The sequence below is a fragment of the Phascolarctos cinereus genome, unplaced genomic scaffold (assembly GCF_003287225.1).
Source record: "Phascolarctos cinereus isolate Bilbo 61053 unplaced genomic scaffold, phaCin_HiC Scaffold_4;HRSCAF=312, whole genome shotgun sequence".
Taxonomy (NCBI): Eukaryota; Metazoa; Chordata; class Mammalia; order Diprotodontia; family Phascolarctidae; genus Phascolarctos; species Phascolarctos cinereus.
Genome location: NW_027555847.1, coordinates 392465844 through 392493382, shown reverse-complemented (window position 1 = coordinate 392493382; position 27539 = coordinate 392465844). Strand labels below are relative to the sequence as shown.

The following is a 27539-nucleotide window of genomic DNA, read 5'->3' as shown; positions in this document are numbered from 1 at the left end:
TTAAATTAACGGTTTGCAGTTTTAAGTAGAAAACAGTGTAAATGGGGGCAAAAATGAAGCATTTACAGTGAGTTTTAGGTGACAATCTACTGTGAGCATTTCTTGGTCAGGTTTAGTACTAATATAAAAATTTGAAGTGAATAGTACGTTAATCTTATAATTTATTTTCCTAGTTTTCTACTTTTTTGGTTAATTTGAAGTTTTTGTTTTTTATTTTTCTCATTACAGGTTGTGAAGGTGATTTCTCATGAAACTGATTTGAAGTTATCTTGGAGATATTTCTATATTTATATATTTTAAAGAATTTTTGCATTTTATTTAAAGTGCCATGAGAAAATTTGCATATTGTAAGGTGGTCCTAGCCACCTCCTTGATTTGGGTACTTCTGGATATGTTTCTGCTGCTTTACTTCAGTGACTGCAACAAATGTGATGAGAAAAAGGAGAGAGGGCTACCTGCTGGTGATGGTGAGTTAATTTTTAGAATTTTGAAAAAAATATAGCTGCAGCATGCTAAAATTATATTTCCATATTTTAATACTTAGTTGGGAAATGTATTTACTTAATATTAAAAATAAATCTCTGTTCCCAAATAAAATGATAAATTATTGGCTTTGTTAGGTTTTTGATTAATTCTTCCAACAGTTAAAGACATTATTTTACTCAAATGTAATTCATAACATATTACAGTGTGAAATGGTAGAGATGATAGTTATTTCTTGGCTACTACTTTAAATAAAAAAAATGCAAAATTAGTCAGTGATTAAATTTCTTAATATATGAAATCTGCTAATTATATTCTCAACTATCAACAGAGAAAGCTCCCACTCTTCTATCTCATTCCATAGGGAAAAGAAGCTTAATGATGAGAGTTCTGGAGAGGCCACTTTACTGACTAGAACAACTTAGATCTTGCCATCTACATCAATCATAGAATCTGGTCCTGGTACTTGAGAATACTACAACCTTTGAAAAGTAGGGATAGGATCAGCAAGAAATCTGATAGAGGAAATAAATCTGAAATGCCAATATAAAATGAGTCTGGGTAGGTTAATAGTAGTTATCTACAAGCTACCATATTGCATTGCAGACCCAGCAACTTTAGTTTTAAATTCCATGCATTAGAACATCATGATTTCATTAGCATATCAAGTGTTAGAATAAAAATAATTTAACATTTATGTAACCAGTGATTCAACTGTTCAAACTTTAGATCTTTTAGTGTTGGGTTATAGAATATATAATTCAGAACTTTTTAAAGGAACAGTAACTAGTGTAGCCAGTTTTTCTGCAGAAACTCCAGTACATCTGCTATTTTAATTGAGTTTAATTGGTTGCCTACACTAGTGTGCTCCAAGCTAATATAAACATGAGATAATTTTCTGTGTTATTTTTTGTTTTATTTTGTTTCTGGGAAGCTTTGTCTTTTGAAAATTTAACTTTGTTAGAGATAGGAATGGTGGATATAGGGCCAACCTTGAAGTAGGAAAACTTGGGTGCAAGTCCTGCCTTTGAAGCATACTAGCTATGTGGCCATGGGCAAACCACAACCTCTAAGACAGTTATCACAAAGTTGTAAATCTGCATAAGTGAAGAGAATTTCCATTGCTGGAATTTCCCATACTGATTAAATCACAAGTCCCTGCCACTTTTTGTCTTGATTTTAACAGTTCCTTCTATGACTGGTATTTCCAGTCATATCTTTTTCCATGTGTCTGGGGCTGGATTTGAACTCAGGTCCTACTGATTCCAGGGCTGGTGCTCTATCTACTACACCACCTAGTACCAACAGTCAATGATAGTTAGCATTTATTAAGCTCCTGCTACTCACTAGACATTGTGCTAGGTTGTTAGGTTATTGTTATTCACTTGTGTCTCACTCTTTGTGACCCTGTTTGGGGTTTTCTTGGCAAAGATGCTGGAGTGGTTTGCCATTTCGTTCTGCAGCTTATTTTACAGATGACGGAACTGCCCAGATTTGAGCTCAGGTGTTCCTGACTCCAGGCCCTGTGCTCTATCCACTGCACTGTGGCGTGTGTGTGTGAGACAGAGAGAGAGATAGAGATAGAGAGACTGGTATTTAATAGCTTCACTGAGTAACAAAACCCATTTACCTTTTGTTGTTCTCTCTCCCAGAGAGGCTGAATTTAACTTCCTTACATTTCTTTCTTTCACTTAAAGCTCCTTCTGCTTAGGGTTATTTTATTAACCTTTATATTCCTTTTTCAGTTCTTCATTGTGATGTACAAAAAGATGAAGAAAAAAGTCAGTTTTTATATTTGTTCATGTCAATCCCATGTTTTTCATTCATAGTGGAACATTTTTTTCTTCATCCTTCTATAGCTCTCTAACATTTAAAGCTAGAGCTCCTCTTATTTGGATTTTTTTAAAAATTACTTCCTTGGGGCAGCTAGGTGGCGCAGTATATAGAGCTCCAGCCTTGGAGTCAGGAGGACACTTACTAGCTGTGTGACCCTGGGCAAGTCACTTAACCCCGATTGCCTTACCCCCCCCCAAAAAAAGAAGTTACTTCCTTAACAACTATCTCTTAAAAAAAAAAAGCCAACTCGAGTGAAATAGATATTTGATCTATATAGATATCTAGTGTAAATCTTGGAGTTACAGAAAATCTGAGGTTTACCAAACAACTTTTTAAAACAAAGTTAGAATTTTAAACACATATTAAATGGATTTTCTTTATTTTCACATTTGATGTTTGTAGAATTCACAGCATTTCAAGATTGATTATACTAGCTGACATAGCACTTTATAGTTACAAAATACTTTATTTCATTTATGAAGAACTACCTCAGGAAAAGTTTGTAAAATAGATCAGCTAATTTCTTAATGAATTGAACAACTGTAATTGTTAGGAAGCTTATTCTTATTTCCAGTTGAAATTTATATTTTTGTGAAATTTATCTGTTGTTGCTATGTTTGTGGTCTGGGGCAAAGTTCAAATTTAATAATGACTTTAGTATGATGACCTTTCAGGTACATGAATATAGCTCTCATGTATTCAGGCTCAGTGTCCCTAATTCCTTATTATACCTTTCTTGTATAATTCTTCCCTACACAATTTCATGGAAGCAGTACCTGTAGCTGAGCACTTTTGGCTCTTATTTCATTAAATAATTCATATTAAGTGCATACTCTATATAAGACAATCTCAGTGCTAAGAATTCAACGGTCATTAAAAAGTAATCTTGTCATTGTGGCCTTATATTCTACTAAGTGGGATCTTATATGTATGTATAAGTATAACAGAAGGTGGGATGTGTTGGAGACAAAGGTCTCTAGAAAGATTTGAGGAGGGAGAGAACACTTAGCTTCATATTAAGAAGTAGTACATGAGCTGAGTCTTCAAGAGAATTCTGAAAGACAGACATGAGGAGGTACATTCTAGATGAGGGATAAGTGAGAGGTAGAAGTGAGTGGAAATTTTCTTTTAATGTGCAGTGGTGGGTGATATCTTTAATTTGAAGAACAGTCAAGATGCTTTGGATTGAGCACAGTGTGTGTAAATGGAAGTACGCTGAAATAAGGCTGCTGGTATGTTGTAACCAGATTGTAGGGGGCCTTAATGCCAGCTTAAAGAATTTGTTTTGTCCTTTAAGAAGTAGGCTTTTGAAGGCTACTGAAGCTCTGGAAGGCTTTTAAATAAGGAAATGATAGGTTAAGGCTCAAGCGTTGTAAATATTAATATGGCTATTTATGAAGGGTGGTTTGGAGAGGACACAGCAGAGACAGTGAAATCAGCTAAGAAGCTACTCAGTAGTCTAGGAGAGAGGTAATAAGGCCTTGGCATAGATTGGTAGCAATGTGAATGTGAAGAATATTGAAGAGGTAAATCAAAATCAGTTGGCAGTTGATTAGATATGATAAGAAAGCGATAAGAAAGAATCTAGAACTAGCTGTGTGACCCTGGGCAAAAATCACTTAACCCAATTGCCTCACCAAAAAGAAAAAAAAATAAATCTAGAATTACACTGAGGTTGTTAGCCTGGGTGCCTGAGAGAATGGTGATATAATCATAGAAAAGTTTGAAGGTAGATTTGTTATGGTGTCTTAGGTACTGCTGGGTCATCCATGTTAAAGATGCCTGACAGGCAGTTAGAGATGCTAGGTGGAAGGTTAGGGAAGAAAGAGAGGGTTTTTATGGTTTTGGAAGTCAGATTTATATAAGTGAACATTGAACCCATGGGAATAGATGAGACCATTGAGGTAGATAAGAAATTGGCCTTTGACAGGACTTTGGAAGGCACCAAAACTTGACACACAAGAGGATGATAATGGAAAGGAGTTTGAGAAGGAATTTTTTGAGAAGCCAGAGAGGAGTTATGAAAGCCCAGACCGATAAAACATCAGTCCTGTAGTCAGAAGGACCTGAGTTCAAATGCAGACTCAGACACATGATACTCACTAGCTGTGTGACACTGGGCAAGCCACTTGACCCCGATTGCCTTGCCCCTCCCCCCCCCAAAAATTGGCAAGACTTATTGGTCATGTGACCAACAAGATGGAGGACTAGACTTTTTTCTGATCCTCATGGCATCTCAAACCTCTCCAAAACAGAAATTATGCACCAAATAAAGCAATCTCAGCTGTCTTCCATGGCCTTGGACACCAGGAACTTTAAAGTAAAAAATCCCATGAACTAATGTCAGCTCAGGCTCAATCAGAACCCCTTCCCCCACTGCCACCATTTTATGAGTGGGAGTAAGACTACCTTAAAAATGATTAAACTAAAGTCACCGAAGAGAACTAGTATTGTGTTTACAGCAAAAGAGGAGGGGAAATCATAACTTAGAAGATTCAATATTAGAAACAAATGAAGGAAAACATAAGCCTAACTTAACTCATCATTTTAAGTGTGAATGAATTAATCTAATAAAAGTAAGAGTGACAGATTGATTAAGAGAACAAAACCCTACAATTTGTTGCTTATAGGAAACACATTTAAAGCATTTTAAAAAAACAATAAAATTGAGGGAGTAGAAATTTATTATTATTGGTTTTTATGTATCAAGGGAATAAAAGAAATTGCCGTCATGCTATAAGAGAAAGCAAAAACGTTCAAAAAACAAAAGCAATGAACAAGGAAATTACATTATGTTGAAAGGAATAATGCATACTTATTGCCCAAAGTGCCTTAGCATCCAAATTCATTAAGGAAACAATAACTGAGCCGCTAGAATACATAGCCAATATCACAATAGTGACAAGAGACTTCAGTGTCCCTCTCTCAGTTTTGGATAAATCTAATAGAAAAATAAACAAAAGGGAAAATATAGAACTGAATCTTTGATGGTAAGCCTCACCAAAGAAATAAACAAGAGAACAATAGATTGGGAATGCAAATATACAGGAAGGAGGGACAACCTAAAAGAAGAGAGGCAAAAAACTAACCTTAAAAGAAAATATGTTCACTATGGAAGTAAAACATGTTGACTTTGAAGATAGGATACGTACCGACAACCAAAAGATCAGAGGTCCCCCAGAAAACATGACCAGATGAAAAAAAATTGAATATCATAATGCAAGAAATAATACAAGAAAATTATCAGCTTCTGAACATAGAAAATGAAATTCCAATTGAAAGAATTTGTAGATTGTCTTTAGGGAAAAAAATGCCCAAGGCTGCACACTAAAAGACAAATGTTGGTTAAATTTAATAGTTCAATAATTCAATTCAATTCAGAAACACCAAGTTCTCCAAGCAATCAGGAGAAAGCCCTTCAAATACAAAGGGAAAACATATTCAAACAACACAAGACTATTCTGCACCTACCAGAAAGCAGAAAGGAATGGAATGATGTTTTCCAAAGAGCAGTGGAGCTCAGGATGCAGCCCAGGGTGACCTACCCTGAAAATGTGAGTTTAATTATAAATGAAAAAAGATGTTCTATAGTAAAGAGGCATTTGAAACGGTTTTAGAAAGAATACCAGAACTGAAGATGCTATTTGTTCTCCAACAAATTTAGGAAGAATGAATAAGTGCAGTGGCCAAGGACAGCAAAAGCAACAGAGTAACAGCAGAGAGACAAGTAAGAGACTTTGTAAAATATATACAAGGAGACAAATGAAGGCAGAAGTCTGATGAGGGTAACCGGCAGTGAAGAAACAGGCCTGGGGGGCATTATGAACAGAATCTGGTGACACCCTACCTACCTACAGGTGAATCAGTGTTTTTTGTGGGATTACGATAGAACATGGAACAGTCGATGAAAAAGAGAGAAGAAAGAAAGAAGGTAGAGAGGAATGCATAATATGCCCAGGTCAAAACAAGGTCTAGCAATGAGGGGAACATGATATTTGTGGTCTCAGTAAGAGAAGAGCCAGCAACAGAATGGAAGAGGAGGAGAGGGGAGAAATTGAAAAGGAGGAGGGGGAAGGAAGGAGACCTTAGTTTGTTGGGGATGGTGGGGTTTGCTGATTAATATTCCTATGGGTGAAGAGAGATGGAGACAGTGTGTTGGGAGTTGTCTGCCAGGATGGAGACAGTGTGCTGGGTATTGTCGGTGGGGATTTGATGCTTGAAAAGACTACTTTTCTTGTCTCTGGAATGGGTGAGTTGCAGTAGATAGGAATGAAGGAGAGCAGTTCTAAGCATGAGACAACCAAAAAAATGCTTGAAGCTAAGAAATGGAGAGTCTTTTCCTGGAATGGCAAGGAGGCTAGTCTCACTGGATTGAAGAATATGTGGCAGGGAATAAGGTGTAAGAAGACTTGGGAAGTAGGGGAGAATGGAACTAGATTATGAAGTGTTTTGAATACCAAACAGAGAATGTGGTATTTGGTCCTGTAGGAGATAGAGAGCCACTGGAGTTTATTGAGTGTGTATGGGGAGGGCAGCATGATTTGGGAAAATTACTTTGTAAGCAGAATGGAAGATAGATTGGAGTGGTGAAAGTCTTGAGGCAGGCAGACCCACCAACAGGCTATTTAAATAGTGTAAGCATGAGATGATGAGGGCCTGTATCAGAGTGGCAGCAATATCAGAAAACAGAAGGGGAGTATTTGAGAGATGTTGCTAAGATGAAATTGACAGGTCTTGGTAACAGATTGGATTTGGGAGGGTGAGAGATAGTATGGCGTCAAGGATGACATCTAGGACCTGAGGGCTTAGAATGATGGTGTTGCCCTCTTTAGTCAGATGGAAGTTACAGGAGTGGGAGTTTAGGGGAGGGCTCAAGGGGAAATATAATCAGAACTGTTTTGTACATGTTAAGTTTAAGATTACTATTAGGCATCTGGTTTGATACATCTGAAAGGCAGTTGATATGAGATTGGAGGTCTGCCGAGAGGTTAGGGCTAGATAGGTAGATTTAAGAATAGTCAGCATTGAGATAGTAATTAGATGCATGGGAGCTAATGATATCACTAAGTAAAGTAGTATGGAGGGAGAACAAAAGAGGGCCCAGATGTGGGACACCTAATATTGGAGGGCATTATCCGGATGAGGATCAAAGGATATCTGAGAAGGGATGGTCTGATAGGAGGACAACCTGGAGAGAGGGTGGTCTTGAAAACCTAAAAAGAAAAGAATATCAAGGAGGAGAGGGTGATCAGCAGTGTCAGAGACTGCAGAGAGGTCAAGGAGAATGAGAATTGAGAAAAGGCCATGGGATTAGACAATTATGAGATCACTGACAACTTTGGTGAGAGCAGTTTCATTGGAATGCTGATATCAGAAGCAACACGGTGCAAAATGTAGGAGCAAAAGTGTTAGATGATGGGAGTGATCCTTGGCTGAGGCTTGGCAGAATGAAATCAGTGATATGATGAGGAGGCCAGGACTCAAAAGAAGGTGACAGTGTAAGTGTTGAATTGGTTTATCAAGGGGTCAAGATGAGGAAAAGAGGAGAGAGTGGCCAGTGCAAGGGGAGATAGCCTGGGAGAGAATTGAGAGATTGGAGGTCATAGTGTGGACAAAAAGTAGGGTTTGGTAAGGAGAGGGGGGGGGAGAGAGGGAGATGAATAGCCAATATAATGGTCAGATAAGAGAATTTTGAAATTCTTGCCGATGGGTGGTACATTTGTGGGTGATGGCAGGATCAAGGGTGTATGACCATCTCTCTGTTTGGCCAAAGTGGGATGGAAGAGTAGGCCATGGGAAGTGAATAGGTTGAGAAACTTAGTGCTTAGGATGTTTGAAGAAGAGACAATATGTATCCAGTATGAGGGCAGGTGGAAAAAATTGTGAGCCAGGTATCAAACTCATTGAAAAAGGAAGGAGACCCACCTGGGGGTGGGGGGGTAGGGAGGTCTGTAGACAGTAGTTACCAGAATTTTGTTTGGATGCATGAACCTCAAAGGAGAAGAGGTTGCTGAGTGATGGAGGTGGGTGGGAGTAAAACCTAGAAGTGACAGTAAGGAGCAAGAAGCACTCCAACTTTCCCCTGCAATGAGCTGAGCAAAATGAGTGAAGGTACAGTCACTAATGGAAAAAACGGCCAGGGAGGAATGTTTTGGTAATAGCTAGCAGGAAGAAGTGAGAGAGACAAAGATTTAGGATAAAGGGGAGTTTGTTGCCTATAGAACAGGCATTGCAGGTGGTACAGTGGAAGGGGTGAATGGCATTTGGTTGGGATTTTGGGGTAGAAGGTTTGAGGGCATGGATGGAGGTTGGGAATAAGTATATAGCACCTACTATGTGCCTGGCACTGTTCTAAGCACTTTACAAATATTATCGTGTTTGATTGTCACAGCATCCTTGTGGTGTAGGTGACTGAGACAAAGAGAGATTAAGTGACTTGCCCAGGACCATACAACTAGTTAATGTCAGAGGACAGATTTGAACTTAGGTCTTCCCTACTCTAGGCCCAACTCTATCCACTTACCATCTTGATGCCTCACATAAGGGATCAAATAAGCAATTATATGGTGGTTGATGAGAAATAGGGTTTTGATGATAACCTACAGGTGTTTAGTATCACAGGGATGTGTAGGGTATGAGCAGGTTTGAGAATGTTCATCACTGGGTGGAAGGCCTCAGACCTGGACATATCCTACTCATCCCAGTGATACTGAACTCCTGTAGGCAATCATCCAAAACCTATTCCCAGAAGAGTGGCACCTTCCACTCAGTGATGAACATTCTAGAGAAAAGGGCAACACAAGATGGAAGACACAAGAGGGAAGTCCCATTTCGCTACTAGTCATCCTTCAGAAGCCTGGAGATTAGGTAGGAGAGGAAGTGACTTTAATTCCTGCCACAAAGGTAAGAAGGAAGTGGGGGCTTGGAGGTGACTCTGCTCTCCTCAGAGACAAGGAGCACTGGAATAGAATTGGGTCTGTCTGTTCTCTTAAATATTACTGATTTAGGGGATATGACACGACTTAAAACAACTGAACAACAATTCCTATTGGCCAGCAAGTGTTATGCCAGGTACTGTGATAGAGTTATGTTGTTGTTCATCCTTTGTTTTTGAAGAGGACGTGTGACATCACTGGGTGAGGTCTTGACTTGTGTGTGAATTGGATTTAAGTGAGTCAGCCTTACTGTCTCTTCTTAAGTTATAGAAGTCCTAAATAGAAGCAACAAGACATTTCATGGAGGAAGGCAGCATATAAATGAACAGCTGAAAAATCAGTAGGGGGAAGGGGAAGAAGGAGGGATATGATGGTTAAGTCTGGACAGATGGCTGTCCTGGGCTTCTCAAAATGGAGGTTCCTGGAAAAACTAATAAGAGGGAGAAAGGGCTTAGTGAGTTGAATGAGGACAGCAGAAGCATAAGGTCATACTTTAGAGAATCAAGGATTGCTGGACTTGGCCTTTCCCCCGAATGATTAAAATTTGTACCTTGTTAGGACCTCTGGAGTGATTTAGTAGTAAGATAGATGCCGACATAATAGAGAAATGATTTACTTAAGAGTAAACATCCATTTACTATATGGGCCATAGGTTGGGGTCATAGCTTTTCCCCAAGGCTGACCTATATGAAATCAGTGTTATTTTTATGTTCTTGATTTTAAAAGAAAATGTTATTTTAGACTGTCTTTTCAGAACAATACAGTAAAAGACAATTCTTGAATCAGTATAGAATAAGATTCTGTAGAAGGCATTACATATCAAAATATGTAAATTGAGTCTAGTTTTTCCAAGTTATATTCCTAAGAGCCTTTTATCTTGCTTTTTATAGAAATGATCAGAAACATTTACTATTTAAATTACCAGTTAGTTATGTGCACATTCAGTGCATAGTGTGAGAGCTTTCTAGGATTTATCTAAATTTAACAAGGCAACATAATAACTAATCACAATTTAATTTTATTTCACATTGAGTAGACCTCTGATAGGAGGATCTACAAGAGACAACAATTGCACAGGATGAGAGGGGCTTAGGTAAATTGCAATTTACCCTGATTGAGGGCACATCCAGCTATAATATTATAGATCCTTTGAACTATTAAAATATTTAAGGTATTTCATGGGAGAAGAAGTGTGGGACCATATCACACGGGTGGGGAACCTACGGCCTTGAGGCCACATGTGGTCCTCTAGGTCTTCAAGTGAGGCCCTTTGACTGAATCCAAACTTCATAGAACAAATCCCCTCAGTAAAAGGATTTGTTCTGTAAGACTTGGACTCAGTCAAAAGGCTATATCCAAGGACTAGAAGGCCACATGTGGCATCAAGGCTGCAGGTTCCCCAGCCTTGGACCATGAGATCAGACCCCAGTCCCTCCAAGCCCCAAGATGAAAAGCCAGAGCAGAGACTCCCTGGAAGCAGGGGACCAAGGCCCTGAGGGCAAGAATCCAGAAGATTGTGGGATAGGGGTTTTACAGTGTTGCAGGCAGACTGCCAAAAGCATTGAGTCAAGTGGTATAACGTTATGTACTAATTAAAAGTAGTATAGCACCAGTGTTAAAATGATCAGCAGATCATTAGCAATAAGTTATCTCTATGGCTGCTGGTTTTCATCCCTTTTATTATAAGGTAAAAGGTTTTGTGAGAGGGAAGCAGTGAATGAAAATGCCTTAGCTTTTGTGTTTGGGGGATGGTTGGACCAGGAAAGTGGTTTGTTTTATATTTATGCCTTCCCTCTCTCTCAAATACCTTTCTGAAACAGCCTATGGTTTTGCAGTGGGTGTGGCTGTCCTTCTCTAAGTGTGTTTTTGTTTATATTGCTTCTGCCTTCCATGTGCATGTTTTGTAGTAGTACTGTTTTTGCCTTAAGTCCATGCTTTGGGGTTTGGGCATTTTTTAGCAGGTTTGTAGGGAGCCATTGTAGGTTGTTGAGCAGGGGAGTGATGTATTTAAAGTGTTCTTAGGAAAATAAATGCAAGAAAAATTGTAGAGGGCAGGAGGCTGGAAGACCAATTAAGATACTTTTGTAGTATTTCAGGTATAACGTAATAAGGGCTGGAATGGTAGCAATAGAAATGTAAAAGAAGGAGATGCAGAGAAGTAGAAGCACAGATGAAATTTGGTGACAAACTCAAGGAAGGTTTCAAAAAAGACAAGTTTCGAGCACATATGGCAAGATTAATAACAGTAAAGAAAGTCAAGAAGTGAAAAGGCTCCTTTGGGGAGATAATTCACCACTTTGATTTTAAATATTTTGAGATTAGAGTTTAGAATTTGAGATACTGGTATGTTATCTAGATATAGGAGATTGGAAATAAAAGACTGAAGCTCAGGAAAAAGGTTAGTGTGGGGAAAGTTAGACTTCATTTACATAAAGATGATAGTTGTAAAACAGTATTTTTCATTTACATAAAGATGATAGTTGTAAAACAGTATTTTTCAGTGTAACGTAATGTTTATGGAAGAAAGTGAAGAATTTTTGTAATCTGATGTGTGTGTGTGTGTGTGTGTGTGTGTGTGTGTGTAGCTTCTGAAAAATAAGACTTCGGGATTTTGAATACTCACACGATAGTAGATTAGTATCTTATTGATTGAATTTGCAAGTGAACATTTGCAAATAAAAATACTTTCTGCATCCTTGCCTAGTAAATTCTATGGATATCTAGGCATCTGTAGCCCATAATTTGGAAACCACTAGACTAGATGATCTTCAAAGCATACTTTTCACATTCTCTGATTCTGGATGTTTTTGAGTTATGGAAAAACTCAAATAATAAATTCTTGAAAGAATATGATTTTTATAGAGGTAAGAAGACAAATTGAGAAAAGTTGCCTTGCAAAAAGGGAACTGCTTTTGGCCCATTTTGTTTTTCCGAGCATTTAGAAGCCTGGCATATAGTAGGTACTTAAAAAATGCTTGTTGACTGATTCAAAAATTTAACTAAACCCAAATAGAAATAGGGGCCAGACCTAAGTCAATATGTTGTCTACATATTGCCTTAGTTTTGAAATGTGATGTTATCTGTGTTTTATTTTTGTAAAATGTTTCCTTATTACATTTTAATCTTGTTCCTATCCACTAAAGAGTGTTGGGGGCTGCATACCCCATAGTTGACAACTCTGCTCTACACTAATGGAATCCCTGGTCTAGACCAAAAAAACCCTGAAATGTGATGGGGGAGCTATGAAAATAAGCTGTTATTTATACATTTAAATACATGATGCTCCTAATTATGCTGTCACTATTTTTGTCTTTAGAAGGGGAATGGGTAGAATATGAGAATTAATTTGCTAGGAGTCTGCCACTCCTTCAACCACAGTTCCCATTATCTTTCTCTATTTTAAGTGACAAATAGGTAAATAGAATTCACTCTAACTTAAACTCTCTTCAGATTGGTAGACAGTATCTTCCTAAGTTCAAAGAAAAGATTTGCCTTTTTGAACATATTTTACTTTTAATAAACATGAGTTTAAAATAATCTGGTTAAGTCTCACTGTTTCCCCTTCATGGAAATTGGTGGGAACTCTTTTTTTTTTTATACAAAATCTGTTAACTTTTGGGTTTTTTCTTTTAATCTTTTGATTTCAAATACTGTTTCTAGTAGGAAGGAAAATCACAAAATTAAGTTGGTTTTAAATTTTAACATCTTTGAAAGTGTCATTTTGTGGCCATTAGAATTACTTTGTATTACTGTCTTTGGAAAATTGCAAATTTCTTTTAAATGCCCAAACTTTTTCACAAAACAAAGGCTCATCTTTTTAAACAAGTATTCTTCTGGTGATGTTACATGCTTCTGAATTATGGAACATTACAGTCTAAAGAATTTGATTTGAAGATTAACCAAAGGGCAGTAGAGAGATACATGATGGTGTAAGCAGATTGCCCCTTATTATGAAGTTATAAAGGGAAAGCAGTGTGAATGATGTCAAGAGAGAACTACATGATCAAAAAAAAAGTTCATGTGGTAAGAGGGGTTAATGGACAGCTCAGATGCTCAGTTGATCTTGTAGTGCTAGAACTCAGGAAGAGTCCATAGAACTTTAGGACCCTCTTATCCTGGTGCCAGATTGATGGTAGGACAAGAATCACACAGGATGGGTAGTCATGGGTGGGTAGCTGTCAACATCCTTGGAAGGGATCCTATACGTGAGAAACTGGATCCGTTGAAGTATTCAAGTACATTCTATAGTGCCATGGTTTGTGAGGTTTGCCAGACTCTTTGATATATCAATTTTAAAAAATTATTATTTTAAAATACATCTTAATTGATGCCTTTTGTTTTTAATGGAACAATAATTTTACAGCACTCCGTTTCAGTTTTCTTATGGTAGTTTTTTTCCCCATATACATTATTGTCATTTTTTACATTGTTTTCCTGCTTCTTGTTTTACTTTTCATCAGTTCATATGTCTTTCTGTATTTGTCATAGATTAATAACTTCTTAAAGACCAGATTTCATTACATTCATGTGGTACTACAGCTTGTTTAGCTACTCCCAGTCAATTGACAGCAACTTTGTTTTCAATTTTTTGCTTCTACAAAAAGTCTTGCTAAAAATATTTTGATATTTATTGGGTCTTTTTATCATTGACCTTCTTGGAGTATTACCTAGTAGCAAAATCTTAAGGTCAGAAGATATGTACATTTTAGTCACTTTCTTTAAATAATTCCAAATTGCTTTCTGGAATTCATTGCTTCAGTGGTGGCACATTTGTGTGCTTACCTTTCCGTACCCTATACCTCCCCTCCCTTCCCAACATTGGCTAGTCCCGTCTTTTGTTATTAGTGCTGTGATTTTTCTTTTTAGCTCTTTAGTTTTTGAGAGTTTTTTTAAAATGCCAATTTAAATGCCTTACATTTTTTGCTTCAAAAGAGCACACTTTTATACTAGTTACTCCCCAGCCAACTTTGTCATCTTCTGCTTAGGGTAATGTAAAATTGCCCAAGAAGAAAGAGATTGTTTGGGGGGGGGGGGTGGAGGCAAGGGACCTAAAATTAGCCAAGCTAATGCTTAAATCTGTTATGATGTAATGAATTGATTATATGTAACATATCTTATTACATTTAACTTAGAGGAAGGTTATGTACTTCCTCTTTGTTGAATGTCTTTAACAATTTCTCAATAGAAATTTAAGATTATATTTATCTAATGTGAATTAGCATTTTTGTACACAGCACTTTGATGCTATACTAATTATATTATTTTAAAGTTTATTCTTGCTTAATATTTAATTTTTCATACTGTTGAAATCCTTTCTTTCAAAGCCCAACTCAGGTGCCCCAGTGATCCCTTCTCTGATTCCCTCCTCCTCCTCCTCCTCAAATTTTTCTATTCTAGTTTGGATTAGAGTTATTTATGCACAATGTTTGTTATTCTTTCTATGAAATTATAATTTCCTTAATGGTATCCAGTATGTCTGACAACCTGTACATTGTCTTTTGTCCGTAGTGGATAGTTAATACGTGCTAGAGAATTTTTTTATAGTTTAGTATAGGCTAGTTTTTATACTTTGGTATAGGCTAGGAGAGTTACCTAGTTAGTCAAGTATTGCCCGTTTGGTAAACTGGAAGCCATTCCTGGTTTTTCTTCATTTTAGAGCACTGGACCTGAGGTCAGGAAGATCTGAGTTCAAGGCTTGCCCCAAATATTTACTATGAGACCTTGGGCATGTAATATATATTACATATTTCGTTTTACCTCTTGGACTCTCAGTTTCCTCATCTGTAAAATAGAGATAATAATTGCATTTGCCTTCTGGGGTTGTGAGGATAAAATGAGGTAATATTTGTTTAAAGCTGTCTGCAAATGTGTTTTGTTATTGCTGTTGTTTTGGAGGAAGGGAGAGGCCTGGGTCTCCCTCTTTAGACTAGATTGGATTTGCAGCAGCCAGTCCATGTTGAATCCCAATACTGATTCACATAGAAGCTGCTACCTGCTCTTTGTTTGCTGACCTGGGTCAATTTGCCTTTCCCTGAGCAGCCTGGTGGTCCTGTCCTCCCGGAGGCTCACCATATTGGTAGCTGGACTTAGTGCAAACATCTGGTTGATATGATACACCTGCCTTAACCTCTCCAGCATCAAGGACTACAGTTATGGGTCACCACACTGGCAAACGTGGCTACTTTTTGCAGTTTGAAAAAATGATATTTTTAATTTAACTTTAGACCCACATTTTCAGATTGTGTTAGACACATGAAGGGATACCTGCAGTCAACTTGTAGAAAATACCCTATATAACTTTTCTCTGGCAGTCTTGGGGTATGATTCCTCCCTTGGAAAAGTTGATCTGATTCTTAGAGTACTAAAAGTTCTCTGCCTAGTAGTTAATTGTTGAAGGAGCTAATTGGAATTTCAAAGGAAATTATAGCTTTCCAACTTGCATACTAATCTCATAATTTATTCAGAACTTCTGACTGCCCATTTTGTACCACAATACCCTACTCCCTTTCTTACTTTCTTATTATTATATTCCTTTCTTAACTTCTATCACATCCTTTCTTCCCCTTGTATTTTCTTCTCATTACTTTTTGTTCCCCCTTAAATAAATATAACACGGAGCTGGAATACATTCTTGCTTACTTTTTCCATTTTTTGAGTGAAGTTTTATATTCTTTTTTTTTTAATTATAGAGAAGAAGTAAGCTGAAAGTTTTGTATTTCTTTTAAAAAGTCACTTTAGTTAAGGGACTTTTAACTTAGCTAACTGAATCTTTATATGGGGTCAGTAGCCCTTTAATAGAAAGATTTAAAAAAATTTTGAAGGATCTCCCACCACCACTGGCTGTATTTGGGAATCCAATTTTTTTTAATATGTAGCTTTTTTTTTTTGTCATGTTGAGCAATTATAATTAGATAGTTTGGACTCTAATTTTGTAAAACAGAAAATCAAATTAGTTTATTTCTATAAAATTAATAATTTATTAGTTAAATTGCCTCCTTATTCTTAGTTCTAGAACCAGTACAAAAACCACATGAAGGCCCTGGAGAAATGGGAAAACCAGTTGCCATTCCTAAAGAGGATCAAGAAAAGATGAAAGAGATGTTTAAAATCAATCAGTTCAATTTAATGGCAAGTGAAATGATTGCACTCAACAGAACTTTACCGGATGTCAGGTTAGAAGGGTAAGTACTTGTGTTTTACTGATAATATTTTTAAATTTAAATGAAGAACAGTGTGTCCTAAATTTCCAGCACCTTAGCTGCTGAAAGTGTTTGGTGAATTAAATCACAACTTAACTTCCGGACAGTCAGATTGGTATTAAGATGCCATCAGTTCTAAGCTTCAGAACTGTGTCTTTCAGACACTGTAATATTCCTTCCAAAATCAAAAGACCTGCTTGTCTTAAAAACAGATTACAAAGAATTTTAATATTTCTGCATCTTTGCTAAGAAGCATTCCTATGGTTGTACCATGTGTGGGGCCTGAGTATAGGTGTTGAGCACTAGTGCAAAGAGAACTACAATGAGGTAGTAGGAAGGAACTGTTATTAAATAAGAATTGGATCACTTTTCTAGCAACAGCCCAGATAAAGACCCAAAAGTGCCACCTGTAGCATCACTGGCTGGATCCAGAGAGACATTTCAGTGATACAATTATGGCTGTCCTTTTTTGTTGTTATTGTTAAGTAGACTGCCTTATGCAATTCAACCCAGAAAGTCACCTTATTACAGATGAGGGGGTTGGGCTGGTTAGGTTTAAGTTGGAGTCATTATGTAGCTGAATAGGTGTCACATACAGTTCTGATGGCTGGGGTCAACCAGTAATTATTATAGCTGAAACTAAGAGAGACCCTTTTTGTTCACCCTGTCTTTCCATATAAAAGTCTTACGCAAATTCCTTGTTTCCTATAATGGTCCAGTCTTGATAAGGAAGGATTAGTCTGGGTAAAACAAAATAATGTGCCTAGACTCTGCTCTTCTTTCTGCTACCTTTTCTTCTACTCCTAGAGGTAAATCCAGTGGTCTTTTTTTTTTTTAAACAATTTCTTTTCTTGTAACTTGAAAACACAGAGCTTGTTATGATAGCAGATAGTCTGCTTGATTAATAGATGGAAATCTTTGTTTTTACAAGTAACCAATTTCAAGCCTCTTGAAATTAGAGGATTTGGAGACATGGTTTGTTTCATTATATAATACTGTATTGATGTTGTTTTTCAAAACATCATTGTGCCTTCCAAGAGTTACACCCTTCAATCCCGCCTCATACACACCTTTCTCTTGTTATAAATAAATGCAATTAAACAAAACAAGTCAGCACATTGGCTAATGTGTCTGAAAACTTATGCTTCATTCTGTACCTGTTATTCCTCATTTTTGTCTATAAGTAAGAGGTATGCATTTATCAGAGTTCAAAAAGTCTTTTACTGCTTTTTTTCCCCTTTTACTTATTGTGGTGATCCTGTGAATTTTTTAGGCAGTTGGGGTTAAGTGACTTGCCCAGGGTCACGTGGCTAATAAGTGTCAAGTGTTTGGTCTGAGGCCAGATTTGAACTCAGGTCTTCCTGACTTCAGGGTCGGTGCTTCATCTACTGTACCATCTAGCTGCCCCCTTGCATTGCTTTTTGAAAAATGTTCATATACTTTGAATTAGTCAACCAACAAATATTTTTAAATAGTATTTTATTTTTTCCCCAATCACATGTCAAGACAGTTTTTAGCATTCATTTTTATAAGATTTTGAGTTCCAAATTTCTCTCTCTCTCTCTCTCTCTCTCTCTCTCTCTCTCTCTCTTTCTCTCTCTCTCTCCCCCCTTCTCTCCCTCCCTCCCTCTTCTCCCCCCTTCTGCAAATAGTAAGCAATTTGATGTAGGTTATACATGTGCTATCATGTAAAACATATTTTCATAGTAGTCACAGTTGTGAAAGAAGAAACAGATCAAAAGGAAAAAACCGTGAAAAAGAATAAAGTAAGTCAAAAAAATATGCTTCGATACGCATTCAGAGCCCCTCAGTTCTTTATCTGGATATAGATAGCATTTTCCTTTATAAGTCCTTTGTATTTGTCTTGGATCAACCAACAGATATTTTTAAATGTTTGCTATGTGCTAGGCATCTGGACCATTTACCACTGGGAATGGCAAGTCAGATATCATAGAGACATTTCCTAAAAAGAATTTTTTCCCAGATAACTACTTCTTTTCTAATTCTAGCTGCATTACTTTTGCTTGATCAAAACTTTTCAATTTTATATAATTGAAGTTACCCATTTCGTTTTTAATGAGGACCCTTATCCTTTGTTTAGTGAAGAACTCTTATCCATTGAGATGTTTAGTTTTACTCTTTTTTACTTCCCTTCCCTCTTTCACACCCTCCAGATATTCATACCCACAGCTGTTTAGTTAAAAGGTTCTGATATTAGCTTGGGACAGTGGGGAGGCATAGGAAGACCTCACTTCCCACCGCCCAACTCCCAGATCATAGAAAAAGATGCTTTATGGGGACATGAGAAAAGTTCACCTAGGAAACATAGACTTATGAAGATATGCCATGCATTGAAGCTGGGTAGAAGGACGGGAATATGATCCATCAAATACACTAGTTAACAATATAGATAAATCCATAGGAACAGTAAATCACTCTATATGCATTACACACTCAAGGTAGATACATTTCTTCATTGGTTTGTTACTGTTAGCAGTTTTGCATTTTCCTAGTTGGTGTAACTTAATATAATGTAATGTCTGTGAAGAAGAATTAACCAAGCTGGGATGAAACCAGAAGAGATTATTAGAATGGTGGGATTATACCTGTCAAACATAGCAGAACAAAAGAATACTAGATTTGGTGTCTGAACATCTGTGTTCATATCCTAGCTATAATTCTTACAGCTTCTGTGACCTTGGGTAAGTTATTTAATTCTTCTTGGCCTCAGTTTCCTCTTTAAAAATGAGATTGAGGGGGCAGCTAGGTGGTGCAGTGGGTAGAGCACTGGCCCTGGAGTCAGGAGGACCTGAGTTCAAATCCATCCTCAGACACATAATGCTCACTAGCTGTGTGACTCTGGGCAAGTAACTTAACCCCAGTTGCCTCACCAAAAAAAAAAAATTGAGATTGAATCATATGATCTCATATGGCCTCATCTTGTTCTACTTCCCATGAACCTATCAAGTTTTTAACTGGCTGTCATGTAGAAAGGGAATTAGATTGTCTTTCTTGTCTAAGGGTTCAGTATAAGGAAAATATTCCTAACATTTAAAGCTGTCTCAGAATTGAACGGAGCTCCCTGTTGCTGTCAGTCTTTAAGTACAAGCCAGAATACCGTGGTAGTAGGTGTCTACGACTTTTAATTAGCTTAATGTAAAACTAAAGTGGCACACTTTTCTTAAGAGACATTTATATGCTCTTGGTTACTAGGTACCAAATGGTCATAAATAGGAAATAAAATACATGGTCCTTAAGGGTAAGCAAAATATGAAACCTCATTAGACATTAATAAAGCAACCTACAAACAAGTTGACTTACTGTGTTATACTATATTAGCACTGACAGAATGATGACTCTCTAAGAGTTAAGACACAAGTAGACAGTGTCTACCAGCTGGGTTAGAAAGGGTAAAGGAAAAAGGTAAAAATGGAAAGAAGTTGGATTTACACAGAAGACTTTCTTACAGATACTAGCTAAGGGCAGTTTTTGTATTTATTAGGCCCTTGAACAGGAATCTTATTATATAGTTCTGTAGTTCAACGGACTTGAATAAGGAAGGACCTGGGAGCCCACTTGAGTACTTATAAGGATCTGTGATCTCCTCGTGTGGGTAATCCTGCCAGTTGTTTTTCAGCAACTCATCTGTGCTTCCTCATTTTGTAGGACTCTTATCCATGACTTCCCATAAGCCTTCCACATGGGTCTACCCAATGTACTTGAGGCCTTCCTCTCTGTATCTTAACATTATTTGGTTTCTAGTATGTGAAGTGTCAACCTGTTAATTACTGCTTTTGCAGTATGATTAGTACATCCTTCCCCTTTTTCTGGTCAAATATTTCCTTGACATCTTTCATGTAGCTTCTTGCTCTTAGTTCATTCTTGTTGCATTTTATAGCTTATTTATACCTTCCATATTTCTTTCAATTGCCCTTTCAGTGACTTATTGTTTAATTATGTTACAAGAAGCCTCATGTCTATACATAATGAATACATTATTAAGAAAAGAGAATTGAGAGGTACTAGACTGTCAGGCACCAAATAAAAATACAACAACAACAAAAAAGAAAGAAACTGACAATATCTTAACAAACAGCAAATGACTAGCTACTTATGTGGAAATCATTTATAAATCACCCCTTTGTATATAATGGCTTGTTCAAGCAGAAATTGAAATCAGCACCAATTAAAATAGTTCTAACTTGATTAATTTAAATAAAATACTAATGCCAAAAAATGAGACGTAGATCAAGGAATGAATTCTGCTGCAGAACACGTTACGGAAGTTTAATGAAGGTAGAACAATCTACACAGTGAGGATAAATCCTTAGCTAGCAAACACTTGATGATGTCCTTGCTACTTTAAGTGAAATGGCTGCCATGGCCAATACTGGTTTAGATACAAAGTGATTTTCAAAATTTATGAGAAAGGAAGGTTCCAGATTATGAATATAGCTTCATTAGAAACATCAGCCATTATTGTACAGTAAGAGACAATGAAAGAAAAATGAGTTTGCAGAAAGCTTGGCATTTAAAAGCCAAGATCATCTGAACATATAATGATGAAACTGGGAAGAACAGTGGAGGCTTTCCCCCCCAACCCGAAAAGACTTGTTTACATTTCTGTAATATCCACATTGGTTACAATGGAGTTAAACCATCTGGACTCAATGCCATAGCCCCCAGTGTACTTCATGAGGGCATAGAAATGTCAATTAAAGAAAACAAATACAGAAAGAGTAGCTGGACCAGACCAAGTTTTACACAGAGGGAGATCTGTGCTGGAGGCAAAAACAATTGTAAGAATATTGAGGTATCAAATATCCAGGTATTTGAAAGAAGGGGAAATAGTGAACAGAGCATAAAACACACTCAGAATGTTTTTACCACTGTCACGAAAGATGCCAGTACAGAGTACAGATAAAATAGAGATTCCTTATAAATGGAGTTTCCCCTGATACTCCTGTTTGCACATGACTTTGGGCTGATTGCGTTCAGGCTCTTGCAGAGCAGCCTAAATAAGATTTAAAATAACTCTAAAGTTCAGTTTAATAGTCTGTTTTTCCCAGTAGAAATATAAGTGAATGAATACTGCCTTTTTGTCCAGACTCTGATGTGAGTTGAATGGGTTATCCAGCTAATTGAACTAGTCTGTTAACATATACATACATACATACATACATACATACATAGATTTTTCATTTTTCTCTAGGTTTCACTCCTTCCTCTCTAGACTTTAAAAAAAAATTAATGTTTTATTATTTTATCAATTACATGTAAAAACAATTTCATGGGGTTTTTTTTGGCTGGCAATGGGGTTAAAAGTGACTTGCTCAGGGTCACACAGCTAGTAAGTGTATGTGTCTGAGGTCAGATTTGAACTCAGGTTCTCCTGAATTCAGGGCCGGTGCTCTATCCACTGCGCCACCTAGCTGCCCTGTTTTTTTTGTTTGTTTGTTTTTGGTTTTGGCTAGGCAGTGGGGTTAAGAATTTTAACATTCTTTTCCCCAAATTTTGGGTTCCAAATTCTCTCCCTCCCTCCTCCTTTCCCTCATTGAGAAGGCAAATAATTTGATATAGGTTATACAGATGCATGTATTTTGGACAGTAAGCAGAACCCAGAATGTAAAAGAAATTTGAAATTGCTTTTATTCTCTGGGAACAGTGTTGGAGATTCTGTCCAGCTATAAAACTTTTTATGTCTTCCCTTTTCCCCACCTACTTTTTTTTTTACTTCTTCATTCTTGTTTAAGCATTTTGCAAACTGCAGTCTTTTAAAACTATCCCTTTCAGCAATTTATAAAAGTCTGTTTGAAACTCTGTTCTCCTTATGAGGTTCTGATATGCCCTTGGTTCGTTCTCCTGCTTGTGCTGCCTAAAGCTGGGGGAAGAACAGGATTGATTCTGCATCTTTATAAAAAGATATAACCATTTTGGAGGAATGGAGTATTTTTTGTTATAGAGATTACATAATATTTTTATTTGAGTTAGTGTCAAATAACTACACATGCCAAAATGTAGATTTGTGGAAGATAACATCAGTGAGGTGTAGAAACATATTTCTGTTCTCTCATCAGTGAAGTTGAAGTGTTTCTGGAAAGAATGGAAGTAGGTCTTTAAGGGGAAAACAGAAATGGAAAAAAAAAAAGCTCAAATGTATAGGGAAATCCATCACGTGTCTCATGAGGAAGACTCAAGAATGATGAGGACCACTGAAATCCTTTCTGATGCTGAGATTCCTTGAGTCTTATCTAAAGGAGAGGTCACTGAATAAATTAAGAGTTGAGTTGTGGTAATCTAATTGCTCCCTCTGGAAGAAATGAGGTTTTTAAGCTGTGTTTTATGGAGATAAATCAGGGTGGCATGGTATAATGGAAAAAGCTCTGGATTTGGACCTGAGTTTTAAGTCACTGATCACATGCTTACTAGCAGTGAAACAATGGGCAGGTCTCTTAAGTTCTACAAGGTTCTGCATACAGCATGTAGCAATTGTGAGGATTTGTAGTTCACCTGCTATTTTGGTGAGTTTGATGAAACCATATACCGTAAAGTTCTTTGTAAACCTTAAAACACCCTCTCTGCTAATATGATGATTATAATTGTTATTGGCAGAGGCATTCATTTCATTCAGTCTTTCCTTCTGTCATGCCTAGCACTCTAGCTCTTTCAGCTTCCCTTTCCCTAGTGTTGACAATGGAAAGCAAACTTGGCTTTGTTTCCTTATTTTTTCTATCTTTGATTGCACTAATCTGCTGTATGATTTACCTATAAACAGTTTTCCTTCATCCTTTTTGTAAAAGGAGGGTGGTGATACTTGCCTCTAACACTTTTGACAGCTGAGGTACCAAACTGATATCACTCCATCAGTAAACATTTATTATCAATTGTGCTCCCCTCCTTAGCCTTCCCGATTCAGGTTGCTATTAGTGAAGCTTCCATGGAGGGATGCGGGCGAGGAACTGACCTGGGGCAGCCTCAGAGCCTTCTGGGAACCCTTACTACTTGCTAACTAAATCCTAGTTCTTGCTAACTAGTTTCTGTTCTGCAGAAGCAGTGAAAGTGTTATCAGAGTGTATGGGTAACACTGAACAATGTTTAAAGAAACATTAGTTGACATTTTTATTCCATCTAAAATCAGTGTTCCCCAGGGAACCCTGCCCCAGTTTTAGCTCTGATACTTGCATTGGCCAGAAAAGCACTTTATAAAGTATTACATGTGAATTGTTAATGATTTTCATCCTTCTGGTGTGGGATATTTAATTTTAAGCCAATTCTCTCTTACCTTTCAGTAGTTTTTAAGTAGCTGTGACTTAAAAGACATATGTATTAGTTATGTTTCCAGCTCTTTCCATTTCACTCTCTGTGTAGCCCTGGGTAAGTGATTTCAGCCTTCTGAGCCTTTGTTTCATTTACTGTAAAATGAGATTGAACTGGATGCTGTGTGACTTCTCTCTAATAACAATGATTCTTCAGCAAAGATGGTGAGGAAGCCATTCTACCCTTATTCTACCCTCTAATCATTTATATTTTCAGTGACAAAAATAATTTCAGTTTGTATTAAGCAGAGTTTTAACCCATTGTGATGTCTCAATCCTGTGTCATTCCAGAATATCCTTCCTTTGTTGTTCTCCCTGGGCTCTATTGAATTTTAGTAGACAACCTTATTCTATTCAATTCAATATGCATTTATTAAGCACCTCTAGGATTTGGAGTTGCAAAGCAAAGAGAGAGGTAGAATGTTAATAGAGTATGCTCAGATAAGGGAATTTAAGAATTCATCAACATGCAAAATGTGTGTGATTGTAAGATTCAAGAGTATGATGATAAATGCAAGGTATTGTTTGAATGGCAGAGTAGTAGCAGTTAGGATCAAGAAAGGCTTTATGTAAAAAGGTGGTGCTTGGGCTACTTCTTGAAGGAAAAGAGGGATTCTGAGGCAGAGGTGAAGTGGGAGTGCATTCAGGGTATGAGGAAATGCCAAGGCAAAGGCAGAGAGACAAATGGGGAATGTTGTATGTGAGGAACAGCAAGAAAGCCAGTTTGGCTGGATCTCAGGATAAAGGGCATGTACAATGTACCGTGAATGAGTATGGAAAGATAATTGGGGACTACATTGTGAAGGACTAAATGTTAAACAGAGGGCTTTATATTTAATTCTAGAGGCAGCAGAAGTTTACTGAATAGAGGAGTGACATGGTTAGATTTGTGTTTAAGGAGTCATTTTGACAGGTGTATAAAGGATCCACTTTATTGGGGGAGGAAATCCAATTAGGAGGCCATTGTTGTAATCCAAGGTTAAATAAGGGCTTGAACTAAGATGGTGCTTGTGTGACTAATGAAGAAGAGTTAGATGTAAAGAGTTGTTGTAAAGGTAGAAATGGTAAGATTTGTAGCTGTGACTGAATACGTAGAATGGGGAAGAATGACACTGGAAAACTGGAAGAATAGTGGTACCTTCAACACAAAGAGAAATGTTTGGAAGAGGGGTGGGTTTAGGGAGAAGGATAGTGAGGGGTTTTGTAGACATGGTTAATTTGAGATGTTTTAGGGAAATCCATTCAGAAGTATCCTGTAGGTGGTTAGTGATATGAGACTGGGGCTGGAGACATAGAACTTTGAAATATATATTAGAGTCCTCAGGAGGATGTCCTTGGAGTAACCACATTTTTGTCTGATCGTCTTTTTTTTGCAGTTCCATTTCAGTTTAGGTGTTTCTTTGAGGCCCCTTCTATTTACAGGTAAGGAACTGAAAGGCAAAGATATAAAGTGATTTGCCCAAAGCCACATCTAGGTAGTAAGCATCAGAGTTAGGATTTGAACCTAGATCTTCTGTGTGCAGAGCCAGCTCTTTTCCCACTGTACCAGGCCCAATCCTTGCTGTTGCAGTTGTTGTTGTTGTTCAGTCCTGTCCAACTCTTCATGACCCCATTTGGGGTTTTCTTGGCAAAGATACTGGAGTGGTTCACCATTTCCTTCTCCTGCTCACTTTACAAGTGAAGAAATTGAGACAAACAGGGTTAAGTGACTTGCTCAGGGTCATACAGCTAGGAAGTGTCTGGGGCTATGTTTGAATTTAGGAAGATGAGCCTTCCTGACTCCAGGCCCAGAGCTCTATCCGCTGTGCCTGCCACCTATTTGCTTATGGGAGCAATGGGAATTATCATTTTAGAAAGATTGTCTGTAGAAACTAAAAGCAAAAACTCAGTTCTTTGGAAAAGCTGGTTTCTGGAAGATGCTGGGTAATGAAGTATCAGACATAAACTGTCTATTTTTAAAAATTTTATTGATGCCTTTTGTTTCTTATGCCACAGCTACTGTCACTCATTTTCTTTTTTTTTTCCCCCCACTCATTTTCTTTATGATCTTCATGCATTAATTACAGCCTTCTTGTGATCTTCTTAGTCTTGGATCTGACTTGATTTACTTGTTTTATTTTTTAATGGCAAACGGCCTTACAAAATAAGAATTGGGAAAAAATGAGAGTCGAAACATGAAGGCAATTATCAATCGGCGATAATTTCTATACTGGTCATTGTGTTAAGTGAGAGGAATACAAAGACAAAAATGAAACAGTCTTTATCTTCAGGGAGGCTATATTTTATTGGATTAAAATTTTACTTTAGAAAACATTTCAGTAAAAGGGAAGTCTATAAATTTTGGAGATATAACCATTTATTTCTCACAGAGCAGTCTTTCCTTTTTTTTTTTAAAGTAGATGCTATATAGAAAGATCATATCTCAAGTATTTTATTTATTAAATACAGCACAGATTCTGGGAGATGTTCTTTTTCAGACAGTTATTTCTAGTGTAAAAAATGCTTTCAAGAAGTCATGTTTCTAAAAAAAAAAGTCATGTTTTTAATATTTAGAAAACTTAGGTTTAACCTTTTAGACAGATAGCTTTATTCCAACAGGGTGACCAAATCATACCTCTGAATTTTCCTAGTCCAACTCATGTCTGAAATAGGAATCTTGTCTGAAATATCCCTGACAAGGGATACTAGCCACCACTTGAAAACTTCAACCTACAAAGAATTCACTATTTTCAGATTTCAAGACTGCCTGTTCCATTTTTGATCAGTTCTAATTCTTAGGAAAGTTTTCTTTATTTTGACCTGAAATCTGTCTCCTTGTAATCTGCCTTTTGGAGACAACTTTAAAAACAAAACAAAAACCTAGTCATTTTACCACATTATATTTCTTCAAATATTTGAAGATACTTCTAATATCACTTCTTCAACATTCTCAGATCCTTTATTCATCTTCTAATGGCATGGTTTTGAGTTAACATCCATGTCCTTTCTAAACAGTTCCCAGAACTGATCATAATACTCAAGCTGTGTTCTCTAACCAGGGCAGAATGGGGAATTCATTCTAGATAGTATACATCTTTTAATGCAGCCTAAGATCGTATTAGCTTTTTTGCCTGCTATACAAAGGTTTATACTGTTAACTCTTATTAATCTTTTTTTTTTTGGACAGTTGGGGTTAAGTGACTTACCCAGGGTCACACAGCTAGTGTCAAGTGTTTGGTCTGAGACCGGATTTGAACTCAGGTCCTCCTGACTTCATGGCCAGTGCTCTATCCACTGTGCCACCTAGCTGCCCTGTACTCTCATTAAACTTATAACTGCTAAATCTTCCCCCTCTTATCTTTTTACATTAACTCCGTTATAATCATATTTCTCCACATCCTATGCCTGTACACTAGGTTTTTTAACCCAAATGTAGGATTTCTTGCCCTCTAAAATTTTAAGATTTTAGAAATTGATATATTTTGTTTTTAATTTCGCCTTCATTTTCATACAATTTGAGCACATATATATTCCCTTAAAGTTTCTAACAGTACTAGGTCTAGACTGTCTTTCAGTGTTTCTGTGTTTCATATATCTGATGTACCCAGCTCTTCTCCACCTTCCTAGTCACTTTCCATGTCTGTTTCAGTTTTTCTAATCATAGGAATTTATACTCATATTCTTCACAGGTATTTGTTTTCACTTAGTCTTTTTTTTTTTTAAACTATAGAGAGCAAGTTCTCCTCCACCTCTTTTTACAGGAAATTGTTTCTATTGGGGATTGGAAGCTG

General features: G+C 37.1%; 1 protein-coding gene across 2 annotated transcripts in view; it reads left to right on the top strand.

Annotated features, from left to right (window-relative positions):
* Positions 1 to 27539, top strand: part of GALNT1 (polypeptide N-acetylgalactosaminyltransferase 1) — a 159547-nt gene that overhangs the window by 57856 nt on the left and 74152 nt on the right. For both annotated transcript variants that reach the window (XM_078153290.1, XM_020985688.2), the window contains exons 2-3: positions 229 to 467; positions 16261 to 16435. In XM_078153290.1, the coding sequence (XP_078009416.1) occupies positions 329 to 467; positions 16261 to 16435 (314 nt within the window). In that variant the 5' untranslated portion in view covers positions 229 to 328. The remainder of the gene's footprint in view (positions 1 to 228; positions 468 to 16260; positions 16436 to 27539) is intronic.